The sequence below is a fragment of the Lynx canadensis genome, chromosome E2 (assembly GCF_007474595.2).
Source record: "Lynx canadensis isolate LIC74 chromosome E2, mLynCan4.pri.v2, whole genome shotgun sequence".
Taxonomy (NCBI): domain Eukaryota; kingdom Metazoa; phylum Chordata; class Mammalia; order Carnivora; family Felidae; genus Lynx; species Lynx canadensis.
The window spans coordinates 4,629,424-4,656,498 of NC_044317.1; the positions used below are offsets into that span (position 1 = coordinate 4,629,424).

General features: G+C 51.5%; 1 protein-coding gene across 1 annotated transcript in view; it reads left to right on the top strand.

Annotated features, from left to right (window-relative positions):
• Window positions 1–27,075, top strand: part of MBTPS1 (membrane bound transcription factor peptidase, site 1) — a 52,366-nt gene that overhangs the window by 1,229 nt on the left and 24,062 nt on the right. Inside the window, exons 2-11 of the mRNA XM_030297439.1 lie at window positions 10,812–11,299; window positions 12,008–12,265; window positions 15,507–15,698; window positions 16,997–17,107; window positions 17,500–17,609; window positions 18,885–19,001; window positions 19,473–19,540; window positions 21,961–22,063; window positions 23,605–23,756; window positions 26,644–26,805. Coding sequence (XP_030153299.1) covers window positions 11,131–11,299; window positions 12,008–12,265; window positions 15,507–15,698; window positions 16,997–17,107; window positions 17,500–17,609; window positions 18,885–19,001; window positions 19,473–19,540; window positions 21,961–22,063; window positions 23,605–23,756; window positions 26,644–26,805 — 1,442 coding nt within the window. The 5' untranslated portion in view covers window positions 10,812–11,130. The remainder of the gene's footprint in view (window positions 1–10,811; window positions 11,300–12,007; window positions 12,266–15,506; window positions 15,699–16,996; window positions 17,108–17,499; window positions 17,610–18,884; window positions 19,002–19,472; window positions 19,541–21,960; window positions 22,064–23,604; window positions 23,757–26,643; window positions 26,806–27,075) is intronic.

Here is a 27,075-nt window from a genome sequence, read left to right on the forward strand (position 1 = left end):
TCGATTGCGAGTCCGGCTTTGGCTCAGGTCATGATCCCACGGTTTGTGGGTTCGAGCCCCGCGTCGGGCTCTGTGCTGACAGCGCAGAGCCCGGAGCCTGCTTCGGATTCTGTGTCTCCCTCTCTCTCTCGGTGTCTCCCTCCCCCGGCTCGTGCTCTGTCTCTCTCTCGAAAATAAATAAACGTTAAAAAAAAAAATTTTATTTAACGTTTATTTATTTTCCACACACACACACACACACACACACACACACACACACACACACACACACACAGTGGGGGCGGGGCAAAGAGAGAGGGAGACGCAGAATCCAAAGCAGGCTCCAGGCTCTGAGTTGTCAGCACAGAGCCCCACGTGAACCCACGAAGCACCATATCATGACCTGAGCCGAAGTCACATGCTTAACCGACTGAGCCACCCAGGTACCCTCACAGCCCACTTTTAGAACATTTCTATCACCCCAGAAAGATCGCTGGTGCCCATTTGCAGCCACTACCCATTTCTGACTCCAGCCCCAGGCAACCACTAATCTGCTCTCTGTCTCTCTAGTCTCGTCTCCTGAATATTTCCTACATCGAGGTGGGATTATATGTGGCTTTTGTGTCCGGGAGTGGCCTTGCTAGGACTCCTGCCCATGAGGTCTCTCCACTGCCCTCCCCACGCGTCTCATAATCAAGAGTTGGTTGTGTCTGTGAAAAACGAGAAACTCTAATTTGGTGCTTGCAGAGCCTTTGAAGCACCCGGGGCCCCATGGGATCAAGCTGAAGCTCTTCTAAGAAGTTTTTAACCTTCCCTTCAAATTCACATGTTGTGTGATTCCATCTTCTGTCATTTTAGTGGTAGATGGCAATCGCTCTGCCCTGCCCACTGCCTCTTCTGTGCGGCAGCCACTGTAATTGTCACAGAGTAGTGAAAGCTAGGAAGAGTGAAAGTTTGGGTATACTGCACCTGGTTTCCATTAGCGTCCTAAGCGGGGATTTTAGCGGGAGGTTCACGACTGCCTCTTTGCACTAGGAGAGAGTGGAGATATTACTTTATATTTTATTGGGAAAATTTGACAACTCCAATCCTTGGTGACTTGAAATATTAGGGATGGGAGGCTAGGGGCACCTGGGTGGCTCAGTCGGTGAAGCATCCGACTTCGGCTTAGGTCACGATCTCATGGTTCATGAGTTGAGGCCCCGCGTTGGGCTCTGTGCTGACAGCTGGGAGCCTGGAGCCTGCTTCGGATTCTGTGTCTCCCTCTCTCCCTGCCCCTTACTGGCTCATGCTCTGTCTCTCTCTCCTTCAAAAATAAATAAACATTAAAAAAAAAAAAAACAAGATGGGAGGCTAGACTTTGCATTTGGTATTTGGGTGGGTGGCGAGGACTTTGGTCTCTTTCAGCATCTTGCCTAAGACAGGCCAGGAGGTGGTAAAAGGAGACAGGTCAAGTTTCCCTTCCCCGTGACCTAATGACGTGACCTAATGACGTGCTGCGGAGATCTGTTAACTATCTTGAGGAGGTCTTTGCTTAAGGAAATGAGCTTCAAGTAACGTGAGAGTACTAAGTTCAGAGGTGCCTCATGCAGCTAGCCAATAGTGAGTGGCCGAAGGGGAAAGAGAGTAAGGAGACGGGCACAGCACCTGTGAAGGAATAGGCAGTAAAGGGCAGTGTAGACCTGGGCCTCTTCACTCTGGTGCTGTTGACTCTTCGGGCTGAATTATTTGTTTTCTCCCCTTAACAAAGCGTGCTAATGGACAGAATGTGCCAGAAGGAATGGTTCGTTCAGGCTGAAGAATACACCTTTATTTCAAGATAGTGTGGTTTGGCATTGCTTAAATGTTAGCCTATTAAACAATGGCAGCACAGCCAAGTACGCAATTAGTTATGAAAGTGGTACTTTTATAGCCAGGGTTTAATTGAACTGAATGCTACCCTTTCGTGGCCTAAACACAGTTCAGTTTTCTCTAGAGCTATTTCAGTAAAGGCTCATTAAAAAGCTGGTGTATCTGCATAATCAGAGGACCATCGGGTGATACAAGTAGGTAGTTTTCCTCCCTCCTGAATTGCGTTCTTACTTGCAAAGAAATGATTTCAGATATGCTTTAGCTTATAACCACGATTGTAATCTTGGTGACATTCTTTTCTAATGCAAAGTAGAAGAACCTCAGAGCTGGTCAGACCAGTTGTTTGCCTGGGTAATACATTTTGTCTATTTTGACTCGTTTTTCACGCAAATCTCCTTAAATGTTGTTCCTGGCATACGTTATTTGAACTGTTAATTTTCCCCTAGTATTTGATGTCAAATATTTTTTGATTACGCTTGTGTTAGAGGCATACAATTCTGGAAAATCCATCACTATGCAGATACCATCTTTTAGGCCATAGCTTTGTAGGGGAAGTATTCGTAGAAAGCAAATCCAGGAAGCCATGGGTCCAGTAACAGCCCTAACTAGGCCCAGTGAGTAGGTGATACCGCCCATGATAAGCCTGTTCAGAATGAATGAGTGAAAAGCTTGGCCTGAAGCTGGGAGGTAGACACAGACGGATTTTTTTAACACGGTTTCTAGGAAATCTGTCCCTTTTAAGCTCTGCTGTCTGTATAAATACAACTAAATCTTTGGGGTTCCTGGCTGGCTCACTTGATGGAGTGTGTGACTTGATCTCAGGGTCATGGGTTGGGCATAGAGATTATGTCCTTAAAAATAAATAAAATGTTTCAATTTATTAAAGAAAACCACAATCTTTAATTTATTTTGAATCTTTCGGCCACGGTCTTGCCAGAAAATTTGTTTTTCCATAAAACTGACTTTAGACGGTTTATTGAAGTATTTCAATTGATAGTTTAATAATGAAAGCGTAACACATACTCTTTGTAAAAATGTAAATAAATAGAATTGAGAAAAAAGCTCCCTGTAACGATACCGTTGAAGGGTAGAACGAACCACTGTTAACCGACTGGGTAGACACCTTTTCATACTCTTTTTTTCCTATGCATATACATACATTATTTAAAAGTCAAGATTTGGATCACCCTGTCCATGAACTGTTTCACTTAATATTTGCACGAACGTTTCCCCATGTTCTTTGGGAAATCTTTCCAAGACCTATGGCTGCTCTAACAAATTTCTACAAACTTAGTGGTTTAAAACCACACATAGTTCTTCTTTCACGGTTCTGGAGGTCAGCAGTCCAAAATCAGTCTCCCTGGGCTGACATCAGGGCGTCACCGGGGCTTCGTTCCTTCTGGAGGCTCTGGGCAAGATTGTTTCCTTCCCTTTTGGGTTTCCAGGGGCACCTGCGTTCCTTGGCTCCTGGCCCCCGTCCCCTGATTACCTCAGCCTCAGCTTCCAATATCTCATCTGCTACTTGGTGGAGGAGTAGCCCCGTGGGCCTGCCTCCCTCTTGCGATTACATTGTCCCGCCTGGATAATCCATGGTACTCTCCCCATCTCGAGAGCCTTAGTTTAATCACACCTGCAAGATCCCGGTGGCCGTATAAAGTAACATGTACAGGCTCTGGGGAGGAGGATATAGGTATCTTTGGGGAACCATTATCCAGCCTTCCAGAGGAACGTAATCTGCAATTGCTACTCAGCATTCCATAGTATTGGTTAGTTAATTAATTAGCTAGTCTGTTGCACCTTTAGATGGTCTTTAATTTTTCCCGGTTATAATCTTTGGGTATAAATCATTGTATGCTTTCAGATTCACACTTCTATGGAATGAATTTCTAGGGGAGATTTTAGAAAAGCTGGGTAACCTACCACTTACAGGTATGGCCTCCATGCCCAACACACAAGTTCCCAGCCCAGCTTTCCCAGTCACAGCTAGCTGTGTGGCACCGGGCGGGGGTGATGAGCCGTGGGTGGGGGTGGGGACGGTCAGTAACAGGTTGTTAAGATGAAATGAGTAAATACATGCAGATTGCCTAGAGTAGCACCTGCCTCCTGATGAGTGCTTGGTACGTGGTAGTGTTTGTTGTGTCCCTGGGTTTGTTAGAGAAGGTTTTTGCTTCCATTTTTAAGACTTTTAATACATGTTGGTAAATTGCAGTTCTAAGAGGTTAACAGGAGTTTTCTTACATTCACCAGCGACACATGAGAGTCCTCATTTTATTGGGTTGAATTCTTAAACATGATCTGTTTTATACTGCGTGTCTCAGTTTATGTCCTCAAAATGTTACTTGATTTTTACAGACACGCGAGACACACAGAGACAGACTATGTTTGTCTCTTTGTCTGTGTTGGTTACCATAGTGGGAAAGGGTTGGAGGGGGCAGATGAAATAGGGAAAGGGGACTAAGTTATAACTCGTCGGGGGATACAAAAGGTGCAGCCTGCCTGGGAATCACTTCATATGGTGACGGGTGGTAGGTAGGCTTATGGGGATCATTTCCGATGTGGAAAAATATCAAGTCCGCTGTGATGGACACCTGAAACTAACAAGATATTCCCCGGCAATTGTGCTTTGGTTTTCAAAAAGTTACTTGGTTGTTATAATGTAAATTACATAAACACTGGTATCAGTTTTAACAAATTTACCGCGAATCTTTTCAGGGGCTCTGTCAATTCATTAGAATGAGAAATAGTTTGAATTTCACTTTGATTAGCTCAGTCACATCTGTTGGGATGCGAAAACGTCATTCTGTACAGCAGTTGATGCATGTGAGTCTGTTTGACGTGGTATATAGTCTGATTATGCACACGGTGGGCAGCAGACTGTAATAAAAGAGACTAAAATTCCTTCCCCCTTTTAAAAAGTTAATACTCCCGTCCTTCTTATTCATTCCTAGAAGCTGAGGCTAAATATGAAACTTTTTTTTCTTCTTTTTGCATACTTTGGAAACAGTTTCAACCTACTAGAAAGGTTCCAACAACAGCAGAAAACTTTTTTTTTTTTTGGTCTGTGAACTATTTGAAAGTGAGTTGCAGACCTGATACCCATTATCCTTTGATACTTCATGGGGCATTTCCTGCAAGCAAAGTCCTTCTTACATAATCAGAGCACAGCCTTCAAAATCAGGAAATTAGTCTTGCTACACTCCTGCTATCTGCTTTCAGGCGGGCCCCGTTCGGGTTTGCCAGTTGTTCAGTAATGTCTTCACAGCAGAGGGACCCAGTGGAGAACCTCGAGTTCACTTACCGGTCATGTCTCTCGAGTCCCCTTCCATCCGCAGCCGCGTCTCCGCCATTCCTTGGCTTTCATCTCCTTGGTAATTTTGAAAATTCCAGGCCAGTTCATTTTGAAGAGTGTCCCTTGATTTGGATTCTGATGTTTCCTCCTGAACTGATTCGGGGTGTGCATCTTTGGCCGGAACCCCACGAGTGATGCCAGCCTCTTGCAGTGTGTGGATGTGGTTCCATCTGTCCCACCGCTGGTTCACTTGGTGAAGCTGGTCTTCTGTAGAGTTACCCATTTTCCCTTTGGAAATGAGGATTTTTGTCGGCAGGCGTTCTGGGACTATGTAAATGCCTCGTTCCTCCGACTTTCAATTTATTTATAAATGTCATCGTGGACTTTTGTGTTTTATTCAGTGAGTTAGGATCTGTTATTTTCATTATTTACGTTGACGTGCAGATTGTCCCATGCTGGCCTCTGTGTTCCTCACACTCCCATTATTCTTTGAGTGCTTTCTCACTTTCTGGCACGAGATGGTCTGGACTCACCTGCCCAGTCTGGAACTAGCTTGTCTCCAAGGAGCCTGGTCTCTTGTAGCACAGAATGGCCTTTAGAAAACCAGTTCTGGGCACTAGGTGGGCTCCTCTTGTTGGGGTATCACTGCTTCCGTGTCCTTGCAGTAGGCGGAGCTAGGAAATGTACATGCGCATGTTCGTATGTGTGTATGTGCACACGCGTACGTAGTTGTTTTCACATCTGTCTGTATATCGAGAACCTTGAGTTCACCCCAGTACTTCCCTACTTCATTCTGATCCTGCGTGCATCTTGCAGGTTTTCTTTTTTCCTACCTGTGACTTCCTTCTCTGTAGTAAGAAAGCTGCTTCCTTCCCGTTATCTGTAAGTATTTATTTGAACTAATCAATTTTCTCTTTCACTGCCATCACCCCTCTCAGGCTCCTACTCTCCTCCCCAGCTGCCTGTCTGCCACACGCCTTTCTCACCCTCTCAAGACTCCTTCAGCCCACACCAGGCCACCGTGGCTCTCCCACCAGCACCTACCTTCTTGCCCTCAACTCAGTTATGCAGAAGGGGAGGGAGAAAAGCAAAGACAGAACTCTTGTTAGTTTCTTCTTGAGCACCTGGGTGGCTCAGTCAGTAAAGTGTCTGTTGCTTTTGGCTCAGGTCCTGATCTCACGGTTCGTGGGTTTGAGCCCTGCTTTGGGATTCTCTCTCTCCCTCTCTGCCCTTCTCCTGCACACTCGTGAACTTAGAAACACAGGCTGCTTTTCGTGTGTGTATAGTCTGTGTCTGTATTTACATGCTCTGTGCTTACTGCTACTTACCTGCTTGCCGCTAGATGGTGAGCCTGTCTTGGGGAAAATGCTCACCAGGTTTGCGCTCTGTAGTGAGAGGCGGGGGGGTGGAGGTGGGGGATCCATTGTAGACGCAGGTGAGTAGGTGTTTTAGACGAGGAAGGTGCAGTCTGTGCCTTCGAAGGCCTAGTGGAGCAGTCATTGGGGACCGGTGTCTTTGACACGAATAGGCAAGGGCCCAATGCCCCATGCCGTTGTTCACCAGCCTCTGTACCCCCAGTGGCATTTTTGTTTTCCTCCAAGGAAACTTATATTTTGAAGCCTTCTTATTCTAGGGTTGGGAAACCGTAAACTTCAGTGTCAGTGCCATAATTTTTATGGGCCATCGGTCTTTGAAAGGAGTGTTTTCTTAGCACCTAGCCATTAGAGGTGCCTGGGTGGCTCAGTCAGTTCAGTGTCCGACTCTTGGTTTCGGCTCAGGTCGTGATCTCAACGGTTGGTGCGTTCGAGCCCTACCTTGGGCCCAGCGCTGTCAGCGTGGAGCCTGCTTGGGATTCTCTCTTCCCTCCCCTACTCACTCTCTTGACCTCTCTCAAAATAAACAAACAACCTTCAAAGACTAGAAGCAGGTCAGCCATATCCAAACAAAACTGGGAGGGGTCTCCTGCCATCATTTCCAACCCTACCATTATCTCCACGGCATTTTTCTGCTTGAGGGTGTCTTCCTTCCAGCCACCGGTGGGTTTGGAGGCTGGAGCAGGCCGCTGTTCACTAGTGTGGCCCTTTTGTGGAAGGAATCCGTGACCTTTAAGTTGTTAAACCAGCAGTCTCTTCTCATTTGACTACCCTTCATCATGGAAATTCTTTTTCACAGATTTTGGGGGATTTTTGTTTTTATTTATTTTTAAATGTTTGTTTATCTGAGACAGAGCGAACAGGTTAGGGGCAAAGAGAGGGGGTAGAGAGAACCTCGAGCAGACTCAATGCCGTCAGCACAGAGCCCAGTCCGGAGCTCGAACCCATGAACGCAAGTTCATGACCTGAGCTGAAATCAGGAGGCGGACGTTTAACCTGCCCCCCACCCCCACCCCCACCCCCACCAGGCGCCCCTAGGGTGTTCGACCTCCCTCTTCCCTTCTGCCCTGAGCCATGCTTCCCCACTGCTAGTGCTCACCCTAATTTTCGCAAGTTCAGAGCTCCGCCCCCGCTCGTGCCCCCGCCAGCTTTTCCTGCGCGTCCTCCATCTCGGTCAGGGGCAGACGCCGACTGTGTTCGGCCGAAAGGTCTCCGTTCGTCCTTGGCTCCTTTCGTGCGCGCCCCCCACATCTGGTTGTCAGCAGACCGCCTCACCACCTCCACGTCTGTAACCTGCTCCACGTCCTCGCCTCTCCTGCCCTGCCCGGAGCCTCTGGTCACATCCTGCCTTCCCTCCCTTCGGCCACGGCCACGGCCACGAGGCCCTCCCTGTCTGCCTCCCCTTCGGTCACCTGTCCCGGCCCCTCTCCTGACCCCCCCCCCCCCCCCCCCGCCACTCTGGCCTCTGGGCTTTCCGCACACAAACCAGGCCTTCTGCACTTGGCTTCCCCTCTGCCTGCAGGGCTCCGCCCCCCTGGCCCCCAGCTTCCTCAGAGCCCCCTTCCCAGACTGGCGAGACTGGCGAGACTGGCGAGACTGGCGCGGCGCTCCCATCCCCACCGTCCTGTTCCCCTTCACCCTTTTTTCCTCTTCTCACAATAGAGGTAGATGTCACTGGCTAGATACCACATGTGTTACTCGTGTATCCCCCCCCCCCACACACTTACACACACACACACACACGCACACGCGCGCTGGGTCAGCGCCCTGAGGTCGGGGTTTCCGTTGGGTTTTGTTTGCTGCCCTGGTCCTGCCACCCGCTCGGAGCCCGGCCGTGTGCGGTGTGGGAGTCGGACCGCTGAGCCGAGCCGCCCGGCAGCCCCGCGGGGCTCCGTTCTCCCTCCGCACGCCTTCCTCCCGGTGCCTGCTGCACGGTCTGCTCCGGGCCCATGCCTGCTGGCGGGGCCCGTTCCCCGCCGGCCTTGCGTCTCCAGGTTGGTGTCGCGGGGCCTCCCTCCCGTGCGGGGAACCTGTGGGTGCTCGGCACGCCCCGTGTGCTCCCGGTCTGTGACGTAGTAGCTTGTTCCGGCTGCCCCGCTCCCTTCCCGTTTCCGTGACTTCCAGCCCTACCAGCCCCGGCTCTGCCAGAGCCCGCTGCCCTCCACCTCATCAGCAGAGGCCTCCGGTCGGACCCAGAACGACTCTCGGTGCGGTGTCGTGGCCCCGCGCGTGCACGCTCCTGCGGTGGCGGCCCGCGCTTTGCTTAGCCCTTGGCGTTCATCTCTGGCCTCCCTGCGGGGCCACACCGGACACTTGGAGAGCACGATACGAAATTGTATGGTGTCCTGGGCAAACGTAGGCAGAACGGCTTAGGGATACTGCGGTGTCCCATTTTCCATAACCTAAAAAGTTTAATTTTTCTGTTTGGGAGAGGGCCTATTACCTTAGGCGTTTTTAAAGTTTAAAACCCCTTTAGCCTTTTCTTCCCATTTCTCTTGTCTTTTAAAGTCAGTCGCCTGCCTCACTTGTACAAGAACATCAGCCATCTCTTCGATGTGGGCTAGATGGTATGAGGTCGCTGTCTGTACCTGTGGGTGAATTATTTTGGATCAGGTTTAATTAAAGTGGCTCTGACACAGTTAGGTCTAAGGTTTGCTCACTGGTATCGCTTGCTAATATTTGTAATGTGTAGTCCAAATAAGTCTTAGATTGTTTGGCTCGAGGCAGGAGACGTGAAGGGATTTCTTTTGTTTTTTTTTTTTAAAAACTTGCCTTAATTGAATGAGAGACCCATTTAAATCTTTTCCACTATAAGTTCATTTAATATAACATGAGAGCTCTTAGTACCAGTGATGAGCTCTGTCTTTGACCAGTAATACTGTAATTAAGTGAGGTATATGCTTCATGTAATTGTATTCTGTGGTATCTCATCACTGCAAGTGTCAAGTGTAAATAAAAATTGGGGCTCACTCCCAAGTGGATTGTGGCTTATTTGGTGTCCCCTGTTGCTTTCCTTTGGTCTTTCTGTTCTGATCTTTGGTTTTAATTTCTTTGTTCTTGTGGTTGGCATTCACATTGTTGTTCTTCGTGTTGATATGGAAATAACTTCTAAAATTTCATTTCCATCTGACGAGCTCTGTTCAACCAGCCATAGTCTCCAGGGCCAGAGAAGGCCTGCTTTTCAGGATCGTGTGTGTTGTGACAGCAGTGAAATCCTAAATATTAAACTTTCCAAACTTCTTTAGATACTCTAGCTTTATGAGTATTTTCCTGTGTATAGATGCACATACAAATAGTTCCAGAAACCACAAAGTCCTTGTTGCTCTAAAACATTAGATTTCTGCCTGAGGAATGGGTTTTAATAATTTGGTACCTCTCTTTAAAGGGGGCTGACTCCTGGTCCTAAGTGTGTGTGTGTGTGTGTGTGTGTGTGTGTTTAGAAACAGGTAGCAGTGTGAGGCCTGTCTTATTTCGTTGATTTGTGTTCCCCTTGCTGGATTATTTATGTTTCTGGTGGGATCAGTGAAAACTCAGTGGGATTTTTCTGGACATGCTGTCGCTGTGTGTGTGTGTGTGTGTGTGTGTGTGTGTGCGCTCCATTTTTTGTTGTGAAGAATGATCATTTCTTCTGCCATTCACGTATTGGGAAGGGATCTGCGCCTGCGTGAAATTTAACACTCCGATCACACTTTTCTCTGGCAGCACTTTCTCTCACAAGCTGTCCTCCCGTATCACTTCCCAGTAAAGAGGTGATCTGGTTTTATAACCTATTTAGTAGCTTAGATTTCTTCAAGGTGAGGCTTCACGTAAAATAAATTCAGTGACTGTGGAAACCCTTCTGTGTTCTCTTCATAGACTTGGCAGAAGAAAGGTGTCATTTAAGTAATTTTGCAGCATAGTTTTTTAAAAGACAGTGGCAAGTGTTTGACTCGTATTTTGTTCTTAGGTGTTACTTTACAGTAGAAGGTTAGGCTGTATACCACGCTCCTGCCTGAAGAGTTGGAGAAGTGTAGGGGCTTGGGGAGGAGCCTGGGGAGGACGGGCCGCGAGTGAGGAGGATGGTCTGCGGCAGGAGCGGGGTCCCTCCTCCCATCTGGCCGCCAGGGTGGGCAGTGTTCCTGGCCTTGCCCGCCATGTCCCTTCTTCTCTGTGTCCTTTCTTATCTTTGACGCCGTCTTCAATCTCCTTTTCCCCGGGAAGAAGTGAGCAGTAACTAAAGAAAGAAACGGTAAGGTGTCGCGCGCCCGTGCACGTCTGTCTCGCGTCCTCACTGGGCATCTTTGGGCCCTGGCCCCCGCCCAGCTCGCTGTGTTTTGCAGGCCGCCAGGGTGCCCCGAGTGACCGCCGCCCGCTCGACTGTGGTTCTGTGCTGCAGATGGCGTGTAGGACTCACTTGTCTGGGCCGCAGTGAGAGGCGCCTGAGGCCCAAGATGGAGAAGAAACGAAGAAAGAAATGAAAGCCTCTTTTCAGGCCAAACCACAAAAGGCCATGAAATTTAACTTTTATTTACGTCGGACAAGACTGTAAAACGGCCGATCAATGATGTTTCGGCTCTTCGCCGAGACAAAAATTGACTAATAATCCAGGAAGAAAAAAGTGCGATTTGAATATATGAGGTTTTATGACCATATTCACTTATGACCATGAAGCTTGTCAACATCTGGCTGCTTCTGCTAGTGGTTTTGCTCTGTGGGAAGAGACATCTGGGTGACAGACTGGAGAAGAAGGCTTCTGAAAAGGCCCCGTGCCCTGGCTGTTCCCACCTGACTTTGAAGGTGGAATTCTCCTCAACGGTCGTGGAATATGGTAATGAGGTTTTAAATGTTAGCCCTCCCCCCCCACCCCCGTTTTCTTTAAACTTAATTTCAAACATTGGCTTTTGTCAAAAAAGACCTTTCCCTCTTTTCCACGGTAATTTTAAATGAGGTGAGCTCACGGCGCTTGGATGTTCGCGCTACTGAAATTTGCTTTCCCAATATAGGTAGTTTCTGCGAGGCAAGGAGATTGGCGTTCGGAATTAGTTCCCTAAAACCTGATTCTTGGGAACAGATGCCGTTGTAGCTGCTGAGGGTGGGGAGTGGGGAGGTGCTGACTGCTTGTGTGGGGAGGCCAGATGTGAACAAACCAGTAGTCTGCTAGAATCCACTTGAAATTTTGTTACTGTTTCAGTAAAATAAAACTGAACCTTTATCTCTGAATCCCTTTTTTGTATTCCAAAAACTTACACGCATCTCTTTGCCACATGTTTGAACTTGGGTTAATATTCGCTTTTTGAAAAATAGCACAAGGTATCCAATTTTGTGTGATGTCAGGGGATTCGTACAGATCGTTTTAACTCAGGGCTCCGGAAGCTGCCATCCAGGGCATTTAAACCAGGCTTTCAGTCTTGCTCCTACCGTAGGTTTTGGGATCTGTAAAGTTTTCTTTTACCTGAGAAATGGTAGCCTAGCTACGATCTTCCATTATAATACGTGGCCGTAAATTCTCATTTTTATTTGTGGTCCTTGATTTCAGAATATATTGTGGCTTTCAATGGATACTTCACAGCCAAAGCTAGAAATTCTTTTATTTCAAGCGCCCTGAAGAGCAGTGAAATAGACAACTGGAGAATCATTCCTCGAAACAACCCATCCAGTGACTACCCTAGTGATTTTGAGGTGATTCAGATAAAAGAAAAGCAGAAAGCGGGGCTGCTAACCCTTGAAGATCATCCCAACATCAAACGGGTGACACCCCAGCGGAAAGTCTTTCGTTCGCTCAAGTACGCGGAGTGTGAGTATTATGACCTCGTCTCTGTCGGTTTCTGCCTCACGTGGGTTCAGAGAGAGAACGTGCATTTTCACAGGTGATGCGCCCCACCACCCTGCCCCTGACCTTCCCGTGCACCGTTCCACACTGGCAGAATAGCGGAGAAATGGTTCGATACCCGAGTCCCTTCATCTAGTTTCGTCAGTTGTGAATGTCTTCTTGCCAGGAATTTAAAAAACGAAAAACAGGCTTCATGCTGTTCTGGTGGGAAGAAATCTGCCAGTTTTCAGTGGAGGACGATAGTGGTCCTTGCTGCTGCTGGAAGGGGTTTTCACCCGGCGCCCCTTGGCGCCTGCAGACCAGAGGCCCTGCGTCCCTCCGTCCTGAAGTGGGAGACGGTGTCTTTGACTCTCCTCTTGGGTTGTGATGTGCTTCTGTCGGTGTGGGGTTTTTTTAAGTTGGGTTTTTTTTGGTTGGTTTGTTTGAGAGGCAGGGATGAGCGTAGAGAGAGGGAGAGAGAATCCCACGCAGGATCCGCACCGTTAGCGCAGAGCCCGATACAGAGCTTGAACTCACAAACCGCAAGACTGTGACCTGAGCCGAAATCAAGAGTCAGATGCTTAACCAGCTGAGCCACCCAGGCACCCTTGTGTGTTTGTTTTTAAGGAATCTTGTAAAACATCCTTTCTCTGGGTTTTATTTTGTTTTTCTGAGCACCTCCTGACCTTGCCCAGGTTAGCTGGCCCTCCTTTGAGCCCTCAGCTCTGCGGGTGTGAGGACGGCAGCAGTTTGATGATTGTCCTTTCAGCTCGAGGGCTTGCTCCTTCCCCTTTGTCGGTAACTTGGGCTTGTCAAGATAGAGTTTGTTCTTCAATACTGAATTGCTTATTTATTACCTAGTGTTTTCCAAAGCTTGCTTATTACCAAAGAAAAGTTTTTTTTCCCATTTGTCATAAACTAGGGTAACAAATCGTGAGTTCCGGTATCATTTACTGTCATTTCTTTCATGGGAAGGAAGGAAATAAAATTTTGCTTTTCTTCCTTTGTCCGTCAGGTGCTAGGCCCGAGAGCCGCTGAGGTTTAGAAACAGCACCAGGCGTTGGGGGAGCCAAGCTCATGTGCACGTAGCGGGACAAGCCGGCTCTCGGGGCGGCTGCAGAGTTCGGGGGTCTCGCTTCCTCGAGCTCTTTGTACCGGTCCAGATGTTTTGTAATGCCTTTTCTCTTTAAAACCTCAAAACAATTGAGGAAGATAAAAACAAAACAAACCTTGTATAGTTAGCCAGATACGTGCATTGTACCTTTTTAGTGTAGACAGCTCCAGAACGTTTCAAGAAACGTGGAAATTTCTAATTTCAGCACAGCAGTCATAGAATCTCAGGGTCGGGTTCCTTTCCTTATGCCCTCCGCCCTGGTCGTCAGGTGTGGCACTTGCCAGCGCGAGCGGGAACCGCGCACCTCACGGGCCGGTCCTGTCGTCATCTGCTGCCTTGTGCGGGAAGCACCTTTCCTCTCAGCTTCCAGTCTTCTCGTCCAGCAGACGGAAGAAAGGCCCCCTCCTGTCTCCTAGGGTTCTCACGGAAATGAAGGAAAATCGTGCACGTGTGAGAGCTTAGCAGCATGTGCAGGATGTAAATAGACGTGAAATGCTGCGTATATCTCTGGCTCTGTTGTTCAGAGGCTCCGCTTTATTTTGGCTGGAACGTGTCCCACCCTGGATCCCATCCCTGGCTCTGTCCCTGGCCGTAAGACAGAGCTATCCTGTTTCCCACACGGCAGTGCTTATACTGCGAAGAGTCCACGGGGCTGCCCTTGGCAGATTCTCCTCCCCAGATCCGTCAGCGGTCCCTGCAGTGATGCGGGTTCAAGTGCACTCACCCTTTTAACTGCTTTCCTTCCAGTACTGTCCGGTTCTCCTAATAAATTGCTCTTCCACAGGGAAGCCCGGAGCCGAGCTCATTGCCAAGGTGGGGTCTGGTCTGCGTCGGGTAGACGGCACCGCTCTGCCGTGGGCACCCCCGGTGTGGCCCCACGCTGTGGGCTCCGAGAGCAGAGTCACCGTGGCGTGTCGAGTGCGGAATAATTTCCGTTGCTCTGTGCAAAGAATTACTTAATGGGATTGACAGGATTATATGTTTTTCTGGCTCCCTGCACTTTCATGGGGGAGCCTGATGAGACAGGAATAAGAAGGAGTCGTTTGCTATAGAGACAGAACTTGAGGGACGCCTGGGTGGCTCTGTCGGTTAAGCGTCCCAACTCGATTCCAGCCCAGGTCATCATCTCACAGTTTGTGGGCTCGTGTCCCACGCTGGGCTCTGTGCTGACAGTGCAGAGCCTCCTTGGGATTCTCTCTCTCCCTTTCTCTCTGCTCCTCCCCCTCCCCCCCCAACGTTCTCTCTCTCTCTTAAATAAACGTTTGAAAAAAACACAAAAACTTCAGTGGTAGTGTGGATGTGCTCTTCTGAAAACTGATTCGAGATGCAATTTTTCTTCATGGCACCGGGGTCCTGAAAGGTAAGGATGGCTTTCGTGGTGTTTCTTTTGCTTTTTTCTTCCATCTTCAACAAAGTAAGGTATTTACAGATAGTGAAATTCATGGTTTTCAGTGCACAGGTTGGCAGGCGTTGGTAAGTGTGCAGCCGGCTGTCCACCGGCAAAATCCAGATACGACTCAGCTCATCGTCCTCAGAAACCCCCCGACTCCTTTCTGGTTTTGCTGTTTGAACGGGGACACTGGGGACACTCTGGTCAGCAAGTTGAGGGTCGGGAGCAGTATACACTTGGGAAAAGGTGCTACTGATGTTTGACCAGAGACCGCCTGATGGGCTCGCGTGTCTGTTGTTGTCCCAGAAGCCCAGTGCTGGGACCCATCACCAGTGGTCAGTGGTCAGTGGCCATTTTCTTTTTTTTGTTGTTGTTTGTTTGTTTGTTTTAAACCTTCTGGTTCAATGAGAACCAGTTGCTGAGGAAAAATCAGGCAAATCTTATTTTTCCAGTTTTAGTCGCGAGGGACTTTTATTTCTTTAAACGTTATTTTATCGGCCCTGCTGTGCCTTCCGTCAGTTAGAACATCTCGGGCAGAGGACTGTTGGGGGAGAATAAGGATCGCGGACCGACGTCCCGTCGGTGCGGCCGCAGGGAGAGACCGCCCTTCCGCCACCCGGGCCGTCCAGGGGCGGTCGTCCTCTTTCCTTCCTGGCTGCCGGGTCGCTGCCGAGCGGCTCCTTTTCTGACCCCTGTCCCCTTGGCTCTCGCCGACCCCGCAGCGCCCTGTAACGAGACCCGGTGGAGCCGCAAGTGGCAGTCGTCCCGGCCCCTGCGCAGAGCCAGCCTGTCCCTGGGCTCCGGGTTCTGGCACGCCACGGGAAGGCATTCGAGCCGGCGGCTGCTGAGGGCCATCCCGCGCCAGGTGGCCCAGACCCTGCAGGCGGACGTGCTGTGGCAGATGGGCTACACAGGTGGGTGCCTCCGTCCCCGCGCCTGCCCCCCGCCGCTGCCCCCTCTGCCCTCTGCCGCGCGGGCGTCTGTCTCTGTGGCCGCTCTGTCCGTCTTTCCTGTATCATTTCTGTACCGTCTGCTCCACGGGGTACAGGCTGTGTGTATGGCACTGGGGACCACCTCCTGGGAACTAAAACTCCCAACCAGTGTGGCTTTTCCTCACTGATGGATCACGGCAGAAAACTCCTCTCCTAACTACTGTGGGGCTCGTACCCTGACCCAGACAGAAGTTTCTCCAGCCCCCATCTGTCATGCCGGTCTCGGGGTCCTTCCCCGTGTCCCCCCAGCCTTGGAGACCCTTATGTCTCCCTTGATTTCCTCAGCTCCCGCCCTGCAGAATATCCTAGACACGTAGACGCTCACGCCTGGTGGACTGACCTTTTATTAAGTGAGCGTCACCTCGTGGTTTTCTCCTTTTAGGATGAGAATTCTTCACAGAACAGATTCTCTCTAATCAGAAGAGCATTTTCTGTCCCCCTAAGCCAAGTGGTTTTCGAGATAACGTGTGCATCATTCAGACGTAAGCAGTAGGTGTCGGTTATCTCCCGTGTGATCGATTGCTCCACGTAACGCCCGTACGTAAACGCAGCTCTCACACCGGAAAGACCCCACCTTCCTGACGTCTCTTAGCTATTAAATACCACGAAGGTCCTATATTTGTTACCTAGTCTCTAGAATTTCTTGATCTGGCAATATCCGTCTCAACATCCGTGCCCACAGCTTTTGGCCCGTGTCTGAAGTATAGCCAAGTGCACAGTATAGTGCTTTTCCTTAAAATGTGATCGTCCCCGCTTGCCTCCGGCAGCCCCCGTGTCAGAGGTCATTAGCGAGCAGCGTCCGCGAAGGCCTGGGAGTAGTGTCCCCTCTCCTGAGCGTGTGTTCCCTGTTGGTGGCCTTCGCTCTCCGTGGCCTCTCTGAGGAGATGAGGGCATGGAGACCTGGGGGAAACCACTCCTTTGTGGAGGGCAGAGCCCTGGAGACAGTTGAGGGGTGTCCCCAGACACGCCCCGAGAACCTCGAGTCTTGTTAGCCGCAGATGAATGGTATCCCCCCTCCCCCCTCCCCCCAGCATCCCCTTTTCCTCGTCTTGGCTCAACCGGTTTCCCTGGAGCGCCTGACCTGACTCGCGCAGGGCGGGCTCTGGGCCTCCGTGACGGGTCGTTCTCTCGGAGTCCCCAGGAGGAGTAGGTTTTATGGACAAAATCCAAAAAGATGATTTGTCCAAACACGATCACGCTTGCTTGTGTTTTGGAATCAGGCGCTAACGTGAGGGTTGCTGTTTTTGACACTGGGCTGAGCGAGAAGCACCCCCACTTCAAAAACGTGAAGGAGAGAACCAACTGGACCAACGAGCGAACACTGGACGACGGTGGGTGGCGATGCCGTGGCGTGACCCGGTCTTTGTCCCTCGCTCCTGCCCCCGGTTTTATGGGTTAAGAGTACGGTTTTCCGTGTGCTGATCCCACAGCCGGTGCAGCGGTCACTGAGACAAACCCAAGCTCGTGTGCCTTTGGGCAGAAACGTCTCACCATCCCGGGCTGTCGGGGGGGTAGAGTGTGAGCAGCGAGGGCTGTCTGGCGGAGGAGCACTTCCCGCCCGTCTGGGAGGGGGCGGGGTGCCCAGAATCGAGGCGGCGGTGGCGTGGCTCGGTCGGTCCGGGGCTCGGGGCAAGAGAGTCCGTTTGAATTGGCGGCTCGAGATGTTGTATCTCGGCGCATGCGATCAGCTGTGTTTTACGACCGTTCTCCTCTTGGTCTCCAGGGCTGGGCCACGGCACGTTTGTGGCAGGTGTGATAGCCAGCATGCGGGAATGCCAAGGCTTTGCTCCGGATGCAGAACTTCATATTTTCAGGGTCTTTACCAATAACCAGGTAGGTGTTTCCGAGGACTCCCAAAACTTGAGGAGCTGATACCGAAACGTAGAAAGTAAAACACGGGAGGACACGCGCTCATTTAGAAGCAGCAGCCGCCTCGATGCCGAGCTCCTTCCCGTGTCTCCCACGGGCCCTGCCGTCCCGCCACTGCCCCTTCTGTGTGGCTTCGCCCTTCTGCCACCACGCCTCCGTCGGCCTCCCGCGAACCCTGAAGACCCCACTCCGAGGGCCGTGGTGGTTCCTCCCCGTCTCGCTCCTTCCTGGGCCCCTGGGCCCCCACGTCCGTGGGCACGTTGTGCTTCCTAGACGAGAGAAGAAGGGCACGTTGGTGTTTGCCACCCCTACTGTGTGGTGACGGGCTCGAGGGCCGGCTCCGTACCACGGCCCCCGGTGTCACGCTGGGCGGTGTGCTTCCCGACCCTGCTTCCTCGCCTCCTAAATATTTATAGAACGGGGGAGGGTCTTCGTGTTTACTTTTCAGATTTTATTTTTGCGTACATGGTAAATAGCTCAAAAATATCTGAAGGCAACACGGGGAAAATCCCCCCAACCTTTTCCCGACCCGCAGGGGGTTTCCCTTACACCTCACGTCTCCCCCGTGACAGTTTCTCCGTTTCATGTATCGCCTCTTCCTGGAATTTTTTTTTGCGTGTACAAGCAAACGTAAACACGTTTTGTTTTTAAAAGCCTTTAAGAAACAGAAATCTTAAATTCTTAAACAAATACTTAAATCCCTTTTGTACTAGAAGTTTAATTTAGTATTTTATAAAAACATTTGAACGGTGATACAGAAAGCCATTTGACTCTGCCAGGAAATGGAATATCAGAAAAATAATTTTATGAAATAACTTTTTTATGAGGTTTGCCCTTCAGTCTGTTGAGGAATAAAGAACCTAGACAAATACGTTAACCTACGTAGAAACTCTCAAAGGGAAGTGTCTTAGGATAAATCCTCTGAAGGAGGGGCAGTTACAGGCTTGGGGGTTCACCCCGGCAGGTGTACATTAAGCTGAGGAGCTGGACGTTCAACCCGGAGAGACAAGCCACCCTCAGGACGCGGCTCTCCCTCGAGTCCAGCCGCAGGGACTAAGAATTTCCAGGTGCCAGAGTTTATATTTCGGAGCACTGTTTGTTCTTGGTTTTTATTTCTGAAATCGAAGTTAACGCGTCACGCTGCTTCGGAGGCTGTACTCTGCCCTTAGCAACAAAACCCTCTTGTGGCACCTGGAAGCTCTCTGAGGCCCCTAAAGTCGTATTTGGCCATTGAACTAGGTATCCTACACCTCCTGGTTCCTGGACGCCTTCAACTACGCCATCCTGAAGAAGGTGGATGTGCTGAACCTCAGCATCGGCGGCCCCGACTTCATGGACCATCCCTTCGTCGACAAGGTGGGTCGTGTCCCCGCACAAAGGACCGTGCTCCTGATGATGGCTTCTGCTCTGAGCGCTTCGTCCCTGCTGTGCTGGTGGCCCCTCACCCGCGAGGCAATTGCCTAGTGAGGACGATGGGCGGTGGCGTGAGCTTCGGGGACTTGTGTTGGAGGCCGCACGTTGTGCCGTGTTGGTTTCTGCTCCGAACAGCGCCTTTCTGCACCTGCGCGGAGAGCGGGCTTCTCCGTGTCCATCGTGAGGCCCGCGATGGACACGTTTTCTCAGGCCCGTGATGAGGCCCGTTTTCTCAGCACCGCGAAAACTCCGGTTGGCAAACATCCATGCCTGCGAGGGTCTAGTGTTATGTGTTCGAGGGCACCCTTCTTTTTCGAGGATTATTTTTAGGAGTCGTAGGTATTTTTGGATAGTTCTGTGTTGATTGTTTGAGAGCGGTATGTTTTCATAATTAAATGTTTGCTTGTCCCGTAGGTGTGGGAATTGACGGCTAACAACGTAATCATGGTTTCTGCTATTGGCAACGATGGGCCTCTATACGGGTAAGTATTCCCCACAGGGATGAGTCGGAGGTGCCTTTCCCCCTCAAATAACTGTAGATCTGTGGTCTGACTCTGTGTCTGTCTGTCTGAAGCTCTGTATCGTGGGAACGTTCCGCTCACAACCAGCCAGACCGTGCAACGAACCAGGTGCCCACCACCCACTGCCTCACTGGTCAGCTCAGGCCCGTCTTGTTTCTGTTTGTTTGTCTGTTTATTTTCTTATTTTGTCGTGATCAGTTTGGAGGCCTGCAGTTTCTGTTCTACTTAAAAAAACCAAACCAAAACACCCAGAAAAGTAAAGCTGCTAGAAAGGAGTGGATTCTGCAGTATTTAGCGAGGCCCGCTCTGTGCAAGACCCGGGGGTGAGGCGGTAAACGGGACGGGTGCCTTCTTAGGAAAGACGGGGTTCAGACGCAGCAGGGCTGACGGAGATGAAAGTGTGGGTGGCGTGACACACCCGATGGCCTCTGAGGGTTGACACATGGGGCCGGCCGGAGGGGAGCAGAGGGGACCGCTTGTGCCGGGTCGTCACGGTGAGCTGAAGCGGCGTGGGAGGCGAGACGTCGGCCGGGGGGTCGTAGGCAGTACGCCCGTGTCTGCTCAGGGACCGCTGTTGGCTCTCCCCCGCGGCTCCGGTTTGTATTCCGCGTGATGTGCGTAAGTCGTCTCTGGCGCTGACACGCTTCTGCAGCGGGACGCGTGTCTTCCTCCTGGTCGGGTTCCCGGGATGTGCGCGGTTCGGTGCCGTGCGGAGGGCGTTGAGGTAACCACCGAGGAGGAGGAAGAAAGGCAGAGGCCGCCTCCCCTGCTCCGCAGTCCCAGTAGGGGGGGAGGACGTGCGCGCGGCGGCCCCGCGTCACTCGCCGCGTCGTGCAGCGACATCCCTGGGCGCGCGTGCCAGGCCGTGAGGGCTGACGGACTTACACAGAGGGTCCGGGCGCAGGGTCAGGCCGCACCGTATGAGGTTGACGTTTGTCCAGGTCAGAAACTGCCTGTGAGTGGCAGGGTCCCGGCCCGGTAGTTGTTAGTGATGCCATCTTCTTGTGCGGGGGCCCAGGGTTCTGGAGCGGCTGTGCTGCCGGGCGTCTGTGCCGTGTGTGACCCGCAGGGTGACGGGCGTCAGCATCCCCGAGCTGTGGCTCCACCACGAGGAGCGTCCGGTACCGGGTCATCGCCTCCGGTTTTCTCGTTTCCCTGTTTCGCGTGTTTCCCTTTGGCCGCCTTTCCCATTTCTGCCCCCCACCCCCCCAGAATCCAGCCTGTGTCCCACCGGGGCGATGTGGGGTCATGCTGTGGGACAGCACAGGCCGTGGGGGCCTCCCGTCCCTGGGCCTCAGCCTCGCTGCCCGTCACGGAGGCCCGAGGCCACCGTGCTCGGGAGGATGGCCTCCAACGGAGGGCACTGTGAACCCGGAGCCCCCGGGAGCGGTACCTTCCTTCTTCTTCCTCGGTGTCGGTTCCTGCTTGTCAGATGGATTCTAGCAGTTTTCTTATTCAGGAACCTGCAGGGGGTTGTCGTTGCCTAATCACGTCCACGCTTTTCTTTGTGGTTTTCAAGCACTTCGGCCTCATCTTGACTTACGTTGTGTTGCTGTGATTTGTTTCACTCTGATTTCTTTGCAGATCTGTGCACTTGAGGTATTAAGGAGAACTAGGTGGTTTTCTTCTGCACCTCGTCTGGCATGTGAGGGGCTCAGGATGAGGGCCTAGGGGGTCGTTCCCGGGTTCCCTGGGAGGAAGGGAAGCACCGTGCAGGTGATCAGTTGAGAACCGTGACTTCCTGAAGGTGGCAGAGAAGTGTGGGATCTGGTGGGGACAGGACGCACACCCTGGGAAAGTTTGAAAGTGAAATGAGAACGTGTGAGTGGGTGCTGGTCATGATCGCGTGAAGTCTCGTGCTGGTCAGAGGGAGGGTTCCTCAGATTGCAGAAGCACGGGGGCCAAGTGCGTCTTGGGCCGCAGGGTGATTGATAGGTTGAGACGGAGGGAAAGAGAAAGAAGTTGCTCCATGTACGAGACGATGGCCTCGGCCCAGCACACAGGTGGCAGAGAGCGTGGCCTTTGGACAGCCATGAGGAGCCTCAGGAGAACCTAACGCCATCTCGGGTATTTCTGGGAGTATCGGTCCTTACCTGAATGACTCATTTGAAATTACCTCTCGGGGCACCTGGGGGGCTCAGTCGTTTAAGCGTCCGACTTTGGCCCAGGTCATGATCTCACAGTTCATGAGTTTGAGCCCCGCGTCGGGCTCTGTGCTGACAGCTCGGAGCCTGGAGCCTGCTTTGGATTCTGTGTCTCCCTCTCTCTCTGCCCCTCTCCCTGCTCATGCTCGTGCTCTGTCTCCGTCAAAAATAAATAAACTTAAGAAAAACATTTTTTAAATTACCTCTCTTCCCTTGTGTTTTTGTGCCTCGTTGTAGCACTCTGAATAACCCTGCTGACCAAATGGACGTGATTGGAGTGGGCGGCATTGACTTTGAGGATAACATCGCCCGCTTCTCTTCAAGGGGAATGACGACCTGGGTAGGCTTGTCTTCAGCAGTGGGATGTGGCACACAGAACCGTCTGTGTTCGAGCCCTGGGTGTGTGCGTGGGTGTGTGCGTAGGTGCGCGCACAGAAAGCCGCTGGGGAGGAGGCCGAGGTGTGGGTGCCTGCCCACAAGAGGTCTGGCCCCTCTGTCGTCTGCCGCTGCGTGGTGACATGCTAGGCAGGGGCTGGTTCCAAGTGGTGCTTCTGCGGCCGCTTCTTTGTAACTGACCTCTGAGTAACTCACTTTTAGGTTGGTCGGATTCACCCCCCCTCCACCCCCCCACCCCCCCGTCCTACCTGGGGGAAAGGTGAGCAGTCCTCCGTGCCGGGCGGCATGGTTTTTCTGGTGTCAGGAAGCAGGAGAAGCCAGTGAGAGCAGCTTATCAGCTCTGCTGCCTTGGAAATCATTATATTTAGCTGGAAAAATAGAAGTAACTCCAGAAAGTTCATTACTTCAGCTACTTGGGGTTTAACTGTGCCTCTGAATCGTCCTGCTTTACCCCCCCCAACACAGCCCCCCGGAACAGGGTTGGATGTGAAGTTAGCTGCAGCACTTGGGTCCTCCTCCCGGCCTCTCCCGGGGCTGTGAATCATGGGCCACGTGTTTGGCCTTTCCCCAGGACTTGTTTTGTAGTGGCGTTGTGAGCGTTGTTCCTGACGGGTCTGCAGAGCTGCCCTTGAAGGCACCTTTGCTCAGTGCCCCACATGGATACGGGTCCAGTGTCGATTTGTGTTGGAGTGCCAGGAAAGATTTTTCACTTCAACTTGCTGTACTTCTTTCTTACACAATGTAAGATCCTGTTGTAATTCACGTTTTGCCTCCATTTCCAGGAAATTCAAGAGAGTACTCCGTTAAAATCTTTTTTTTTTTTTAAACACTTTTTAAGTCTATTTTGAGGGAGAGAGCAAGTGGTGTAGGGACAGAGAGAGATGGGAGAGAGAGAGAATCCCAAGCAGGCTCCGCACTGTCAGCGCAGAGCCCAGTACGGGGCTCGAACTCACGAACCGCGAGATCGTGACCTGAGCCGAAATCAAGAGTCGGACGCTTAACCCACTGAGCCACCCGGGCGCCCCAAGAGTATTCAGTTAAAACCTTGAGTTACTCCTGCAGTTATGTGTGCTTCCTTCCCCTCTGAAATCCCAACTGAAGTTTTCAGTATTATTCCCTGTAAAGAAACAGTTTCCTTTTTTAATTTTTGATTTTAATTTCCTGATCTTTTTAACGTGTCTCTAATTTTTAGTTCAGAGATAGAGCAATTTCCAGTTTCTGGTCTTGCAGAATTTGAAATAATCGCTTTTAATTGTTTTATGACCTGACCCTTTTGTACCGGTTACTATAAAACGTGCCAAAAATTATTTTCTACGTTGTCGTTTTGGCTGATTTTTTTCTATCGCAGTGAATTCTGGACCAGAGCCAGCGTGCTAGTAAGGTCGCGCTACCTGGGAATCAGTCCTGTCTCTGGTCTGGTTCTGTCCCCTCGGAACCACGTGCAGCCGCGGGCCAGTGGTAGAGACCAACTGCTTTCGTTTGTAGGAACTCCCAGGAGGCTACGGCCGTGTGAAGCCCGATATTGTCACCTACGGTGCCGGAGTGAGGGGATCCGGTGTGAAGGGGGGCTGCCGAGCCCTGTCGGGGACCAGCGTGGCCTCTCCGGTGGTCGCCGGGGCGGTCACCTTATTGGTGAGGTGAGTGGCGCCCAGCGGAGAGCACGTGATACTGGCAGACCACGAGCGGAGTCGCGCTCGTCACCAGCTTGGGTTTGAGGGTCGGGAGCACCCCGCGAACCTTGCTGCGCCTCTCTGTCCCCATGTCCACCCTGCTCCGTGTAGGGGACTCGTGGCAGAGGTGACAGGCGTGTGAAGTGTGGTCGTGAGGCAGTGTGTGAGGGCACAGTGCCTGCTACCGCGTTTGTGTCTGTTTTTGTTCTGGCTCGTTTCTGTTTATTATTTTTGAGAGCGCAAGCAGGGGAGGGGCAGAGAAAGGGAGGGAGGGAGAATCCACGCGGGCGCCACGCAGTCAGTGCGCAGAGCCTGATGCGGGGCTCGAACCCGTGAAGACTTGAGATCGTGACCTGAGCTGAAATCAAGAGCTGGATGCTTAACCGACTAAGCTACCCAGGCGCCCCTGTTCTGGTTCGTTTTGTTAAAGACTTGTGTTTTAAGAGTGGTTTTAGGTTCACAGCACTATGGAGGGAGATCTGGGATTCCCCACGTACCCTGGGCTTCCTTTTATTTTGTTTGTAACGGACTGAATTTGTGCCACAGTTGCAGTTGTTATATCAGAACGAGTGTATATCAGGCAGGGAACAAACACATACTTTCCTGCCATATTCATCATTTCCTTGAGGATCACTTTTTAACGTCCTCTGTTAGCCAAGGAGCTGGCTCATCAGGCGGTGGGACTGACAGTTTATGTAATTTATTTATTCTCTGTCTCATTGAATCCCTCATCGCTGGATTAGAGCTTAGCGTTTGTTCCTTGATTTTGCACATATTGAAATTGGAAGACTTTCTTAAAGACCGTTGACCAGAATTGACACTCACGTGCTTTCACTTAGGTGGGCTGTGTTCCTTGTTCTCAAAGCTACAAAGAGATGTCTTTGGAACTAGAATATATTTTGTATTTTCCCCTCAGATTACTCTCTGCTTAGATGAGGCTTTAGCTGAGCTATTGTATTGTGGTAATGGGAAACTGTGTATTTGAAAGTTACTATATTCTGTGTTTAAAATTAAAGTAAAACAAGGAAATGGTAGTAAACGTTTTTATGTTTAAAATCCTCTTTAAAAAGTTACTGTTGAGTTTAGCTTCTAATGCCTGGGATTTTTTTGTGTTTTAATTAGTCATCTTTGATAAAGGTAGATTTCCAACTCTGTTCTCCTTTTCCCATCCTCTCCTTAGGGGTCAGGGCCAGATTCCTGAAAACGCTGACCCTGGCCAGAGTGGTCTCTGGGGAATAACCATACGTGTGCCAGAAACCCTCTTTTTTTCCCAGCTGTTTCCTTCACCCTCGTTGCATGCAGAAAGGAGGAGGGGAAGGCAGGTGGACTGTGGGTACCAGGTGCGCTCGGGCTTGCACGCTCAGCGGAGGGGAGCGTGTCTCTAGGGCTCCTCGTGGCCACCCTGGTGCTTATGGGAACAGAGACCCTGGCTCCGTCCCCGCCAGCTGTGACTGCGGCCGGGGCTGAGGTCTCGGCCGCACTGCTGACCCCGGCACACCCCTCCCCGTGAGGCAGGCGGGGAGGTGGGGGACGAGGCTTCCGTTTCTAGCAGCTTCTCTAAAGACAGCTGCTTCCGGCATCAGGGACGCCTTTTGCTTTCCTTCTGCCCCTGCGGCAGATAAAAGTGCCACTTGTGGGAGCTCAGAAACGTGCCTGGGGCATGTCAGCTCGCCTCCAGCCGCGCAGAGCTCCTGAGGAAGCAGGACCTGGCTGTTGGTCTGGCCTGTTCCCGCTGGGGTGGGGGCTTGTGACGGCTCCTGAACTTCTAGCAGCCCTTTGTTCTCTCATTGAGGGTCCACCCTGGGCACCTGGGGGGCTCGGTCGGTTAAGCGTCTGACTTCGGCTCAGGTCACGATCTCACGGTTCATGGGTTCGAGCCCTGCGTCAGGCTCTGGGCTGACAGCTCAGGGCCCGGAGCCTGCTTCAGACTCTTTGTCTCCCTCTCTCTGCCCCTCTCCTGCTTGCGCTCTGTCTCAAAAATAAATAAACCTGAAAAAGAAAAAGAGTCCATCCCATCTCACCTCCTCTTTCTCTGCTCACCTCAGATTTTCCATCCAGGGCTATCAAATTCCGCCCACACTTCCAAGACCGGCCACCATCGTAGAAAGATATTCACAAACTGAGGAAAGTCTGTTTTCCTTTGTACTTGGGAGTTAAAATTTACTTGTACGTATGACACACAGACATACAAAAATGAGCGTGTTCATGTCCTGATCGTTGATGCCCGTGTGTTACTAAGTTCCTGGCCGGGTAGAGCCGTGCGTTCTTTTGTCCAGGTGCGTTCTGATGACGCAGGGCTCAGGCCGGCCTCAGGTGTGGCTGGTTTTGTCGGGCCTCGTCCACCTGTCGTGTCTCGCACACAGGCCTCCAGAACAACAAAGGTGGGCCGAGGCCGTTGGCCTCCTCAGGTGCTGGACCCCGGCCGCGTGCTGCAGACTGCTCTCGGGGACCCGTCCGTTTTCCTTTCCTTCTGCCGCCAGGGGATGCCCCAGCTCGTCTCCTTCCTTTTACCAGCAGGCCTCCCTTCCCCGGGGGAGCCGGTAACTCTTACCTGTTCTTGCCTCCTGTAACGACACCTTCTGAGGTCTGTTCAGTTGAGTCGTGGGGAACATACGTGTCCCTGATAAGTTTAGGATAAAGCCGTGTGGGAGGCTAAGAAGTAGTCAGTCCTGAGACAGGTGCAGAAACGAGCACGTGTTCTCCGTCTCATCCTGCCCGAGCTTTCCCACAGAAGCTCCCATTGTAGGCAGCACAAGATCCGAGGCCACGTGTGTGCATGAACACACATTAGGGGTAGTCGCATGTCCCTCCTCCTCCTGAGCGAGTGTGAGCAAACACGTGATCTTCCCTCCAGCACAGTCCAGAAGCGAGAGCTCGTGAACCCGGCCAGCATGAAGCAGGCCCTCATCGCGTCTGCCCGGAGGCTTCCAGGTGTCAATATGTTCGAGCAAGGCCATGGCAAGCTGGATCTGCTCAGAGCCTATCAGATTCTCAACAGCTACAAACCGCAGGCAAGGTCGGTGTGCCTCCTTTAGTTAGGCCTTTCCTCTTCCCTGGGCTCTGCGGGTGCTTCTCCCTCCGCACAGGATATCAGCCTCAGACCGGGAACCGATCACTGGTCACATGACATGGGACCCTCGGGTGGCGGGGGGGGGGGGGGCTTCACGCTGCTGCTTCCGCAAGGGGGCTGCCCGGCCGCGCTTGGACCGCCTTCCACGTCCTCACGTTCTGTTACTGATAACGCAGATGGTTTAAAGTACTGATTTGCCAACTTCTTTTTGTTTCA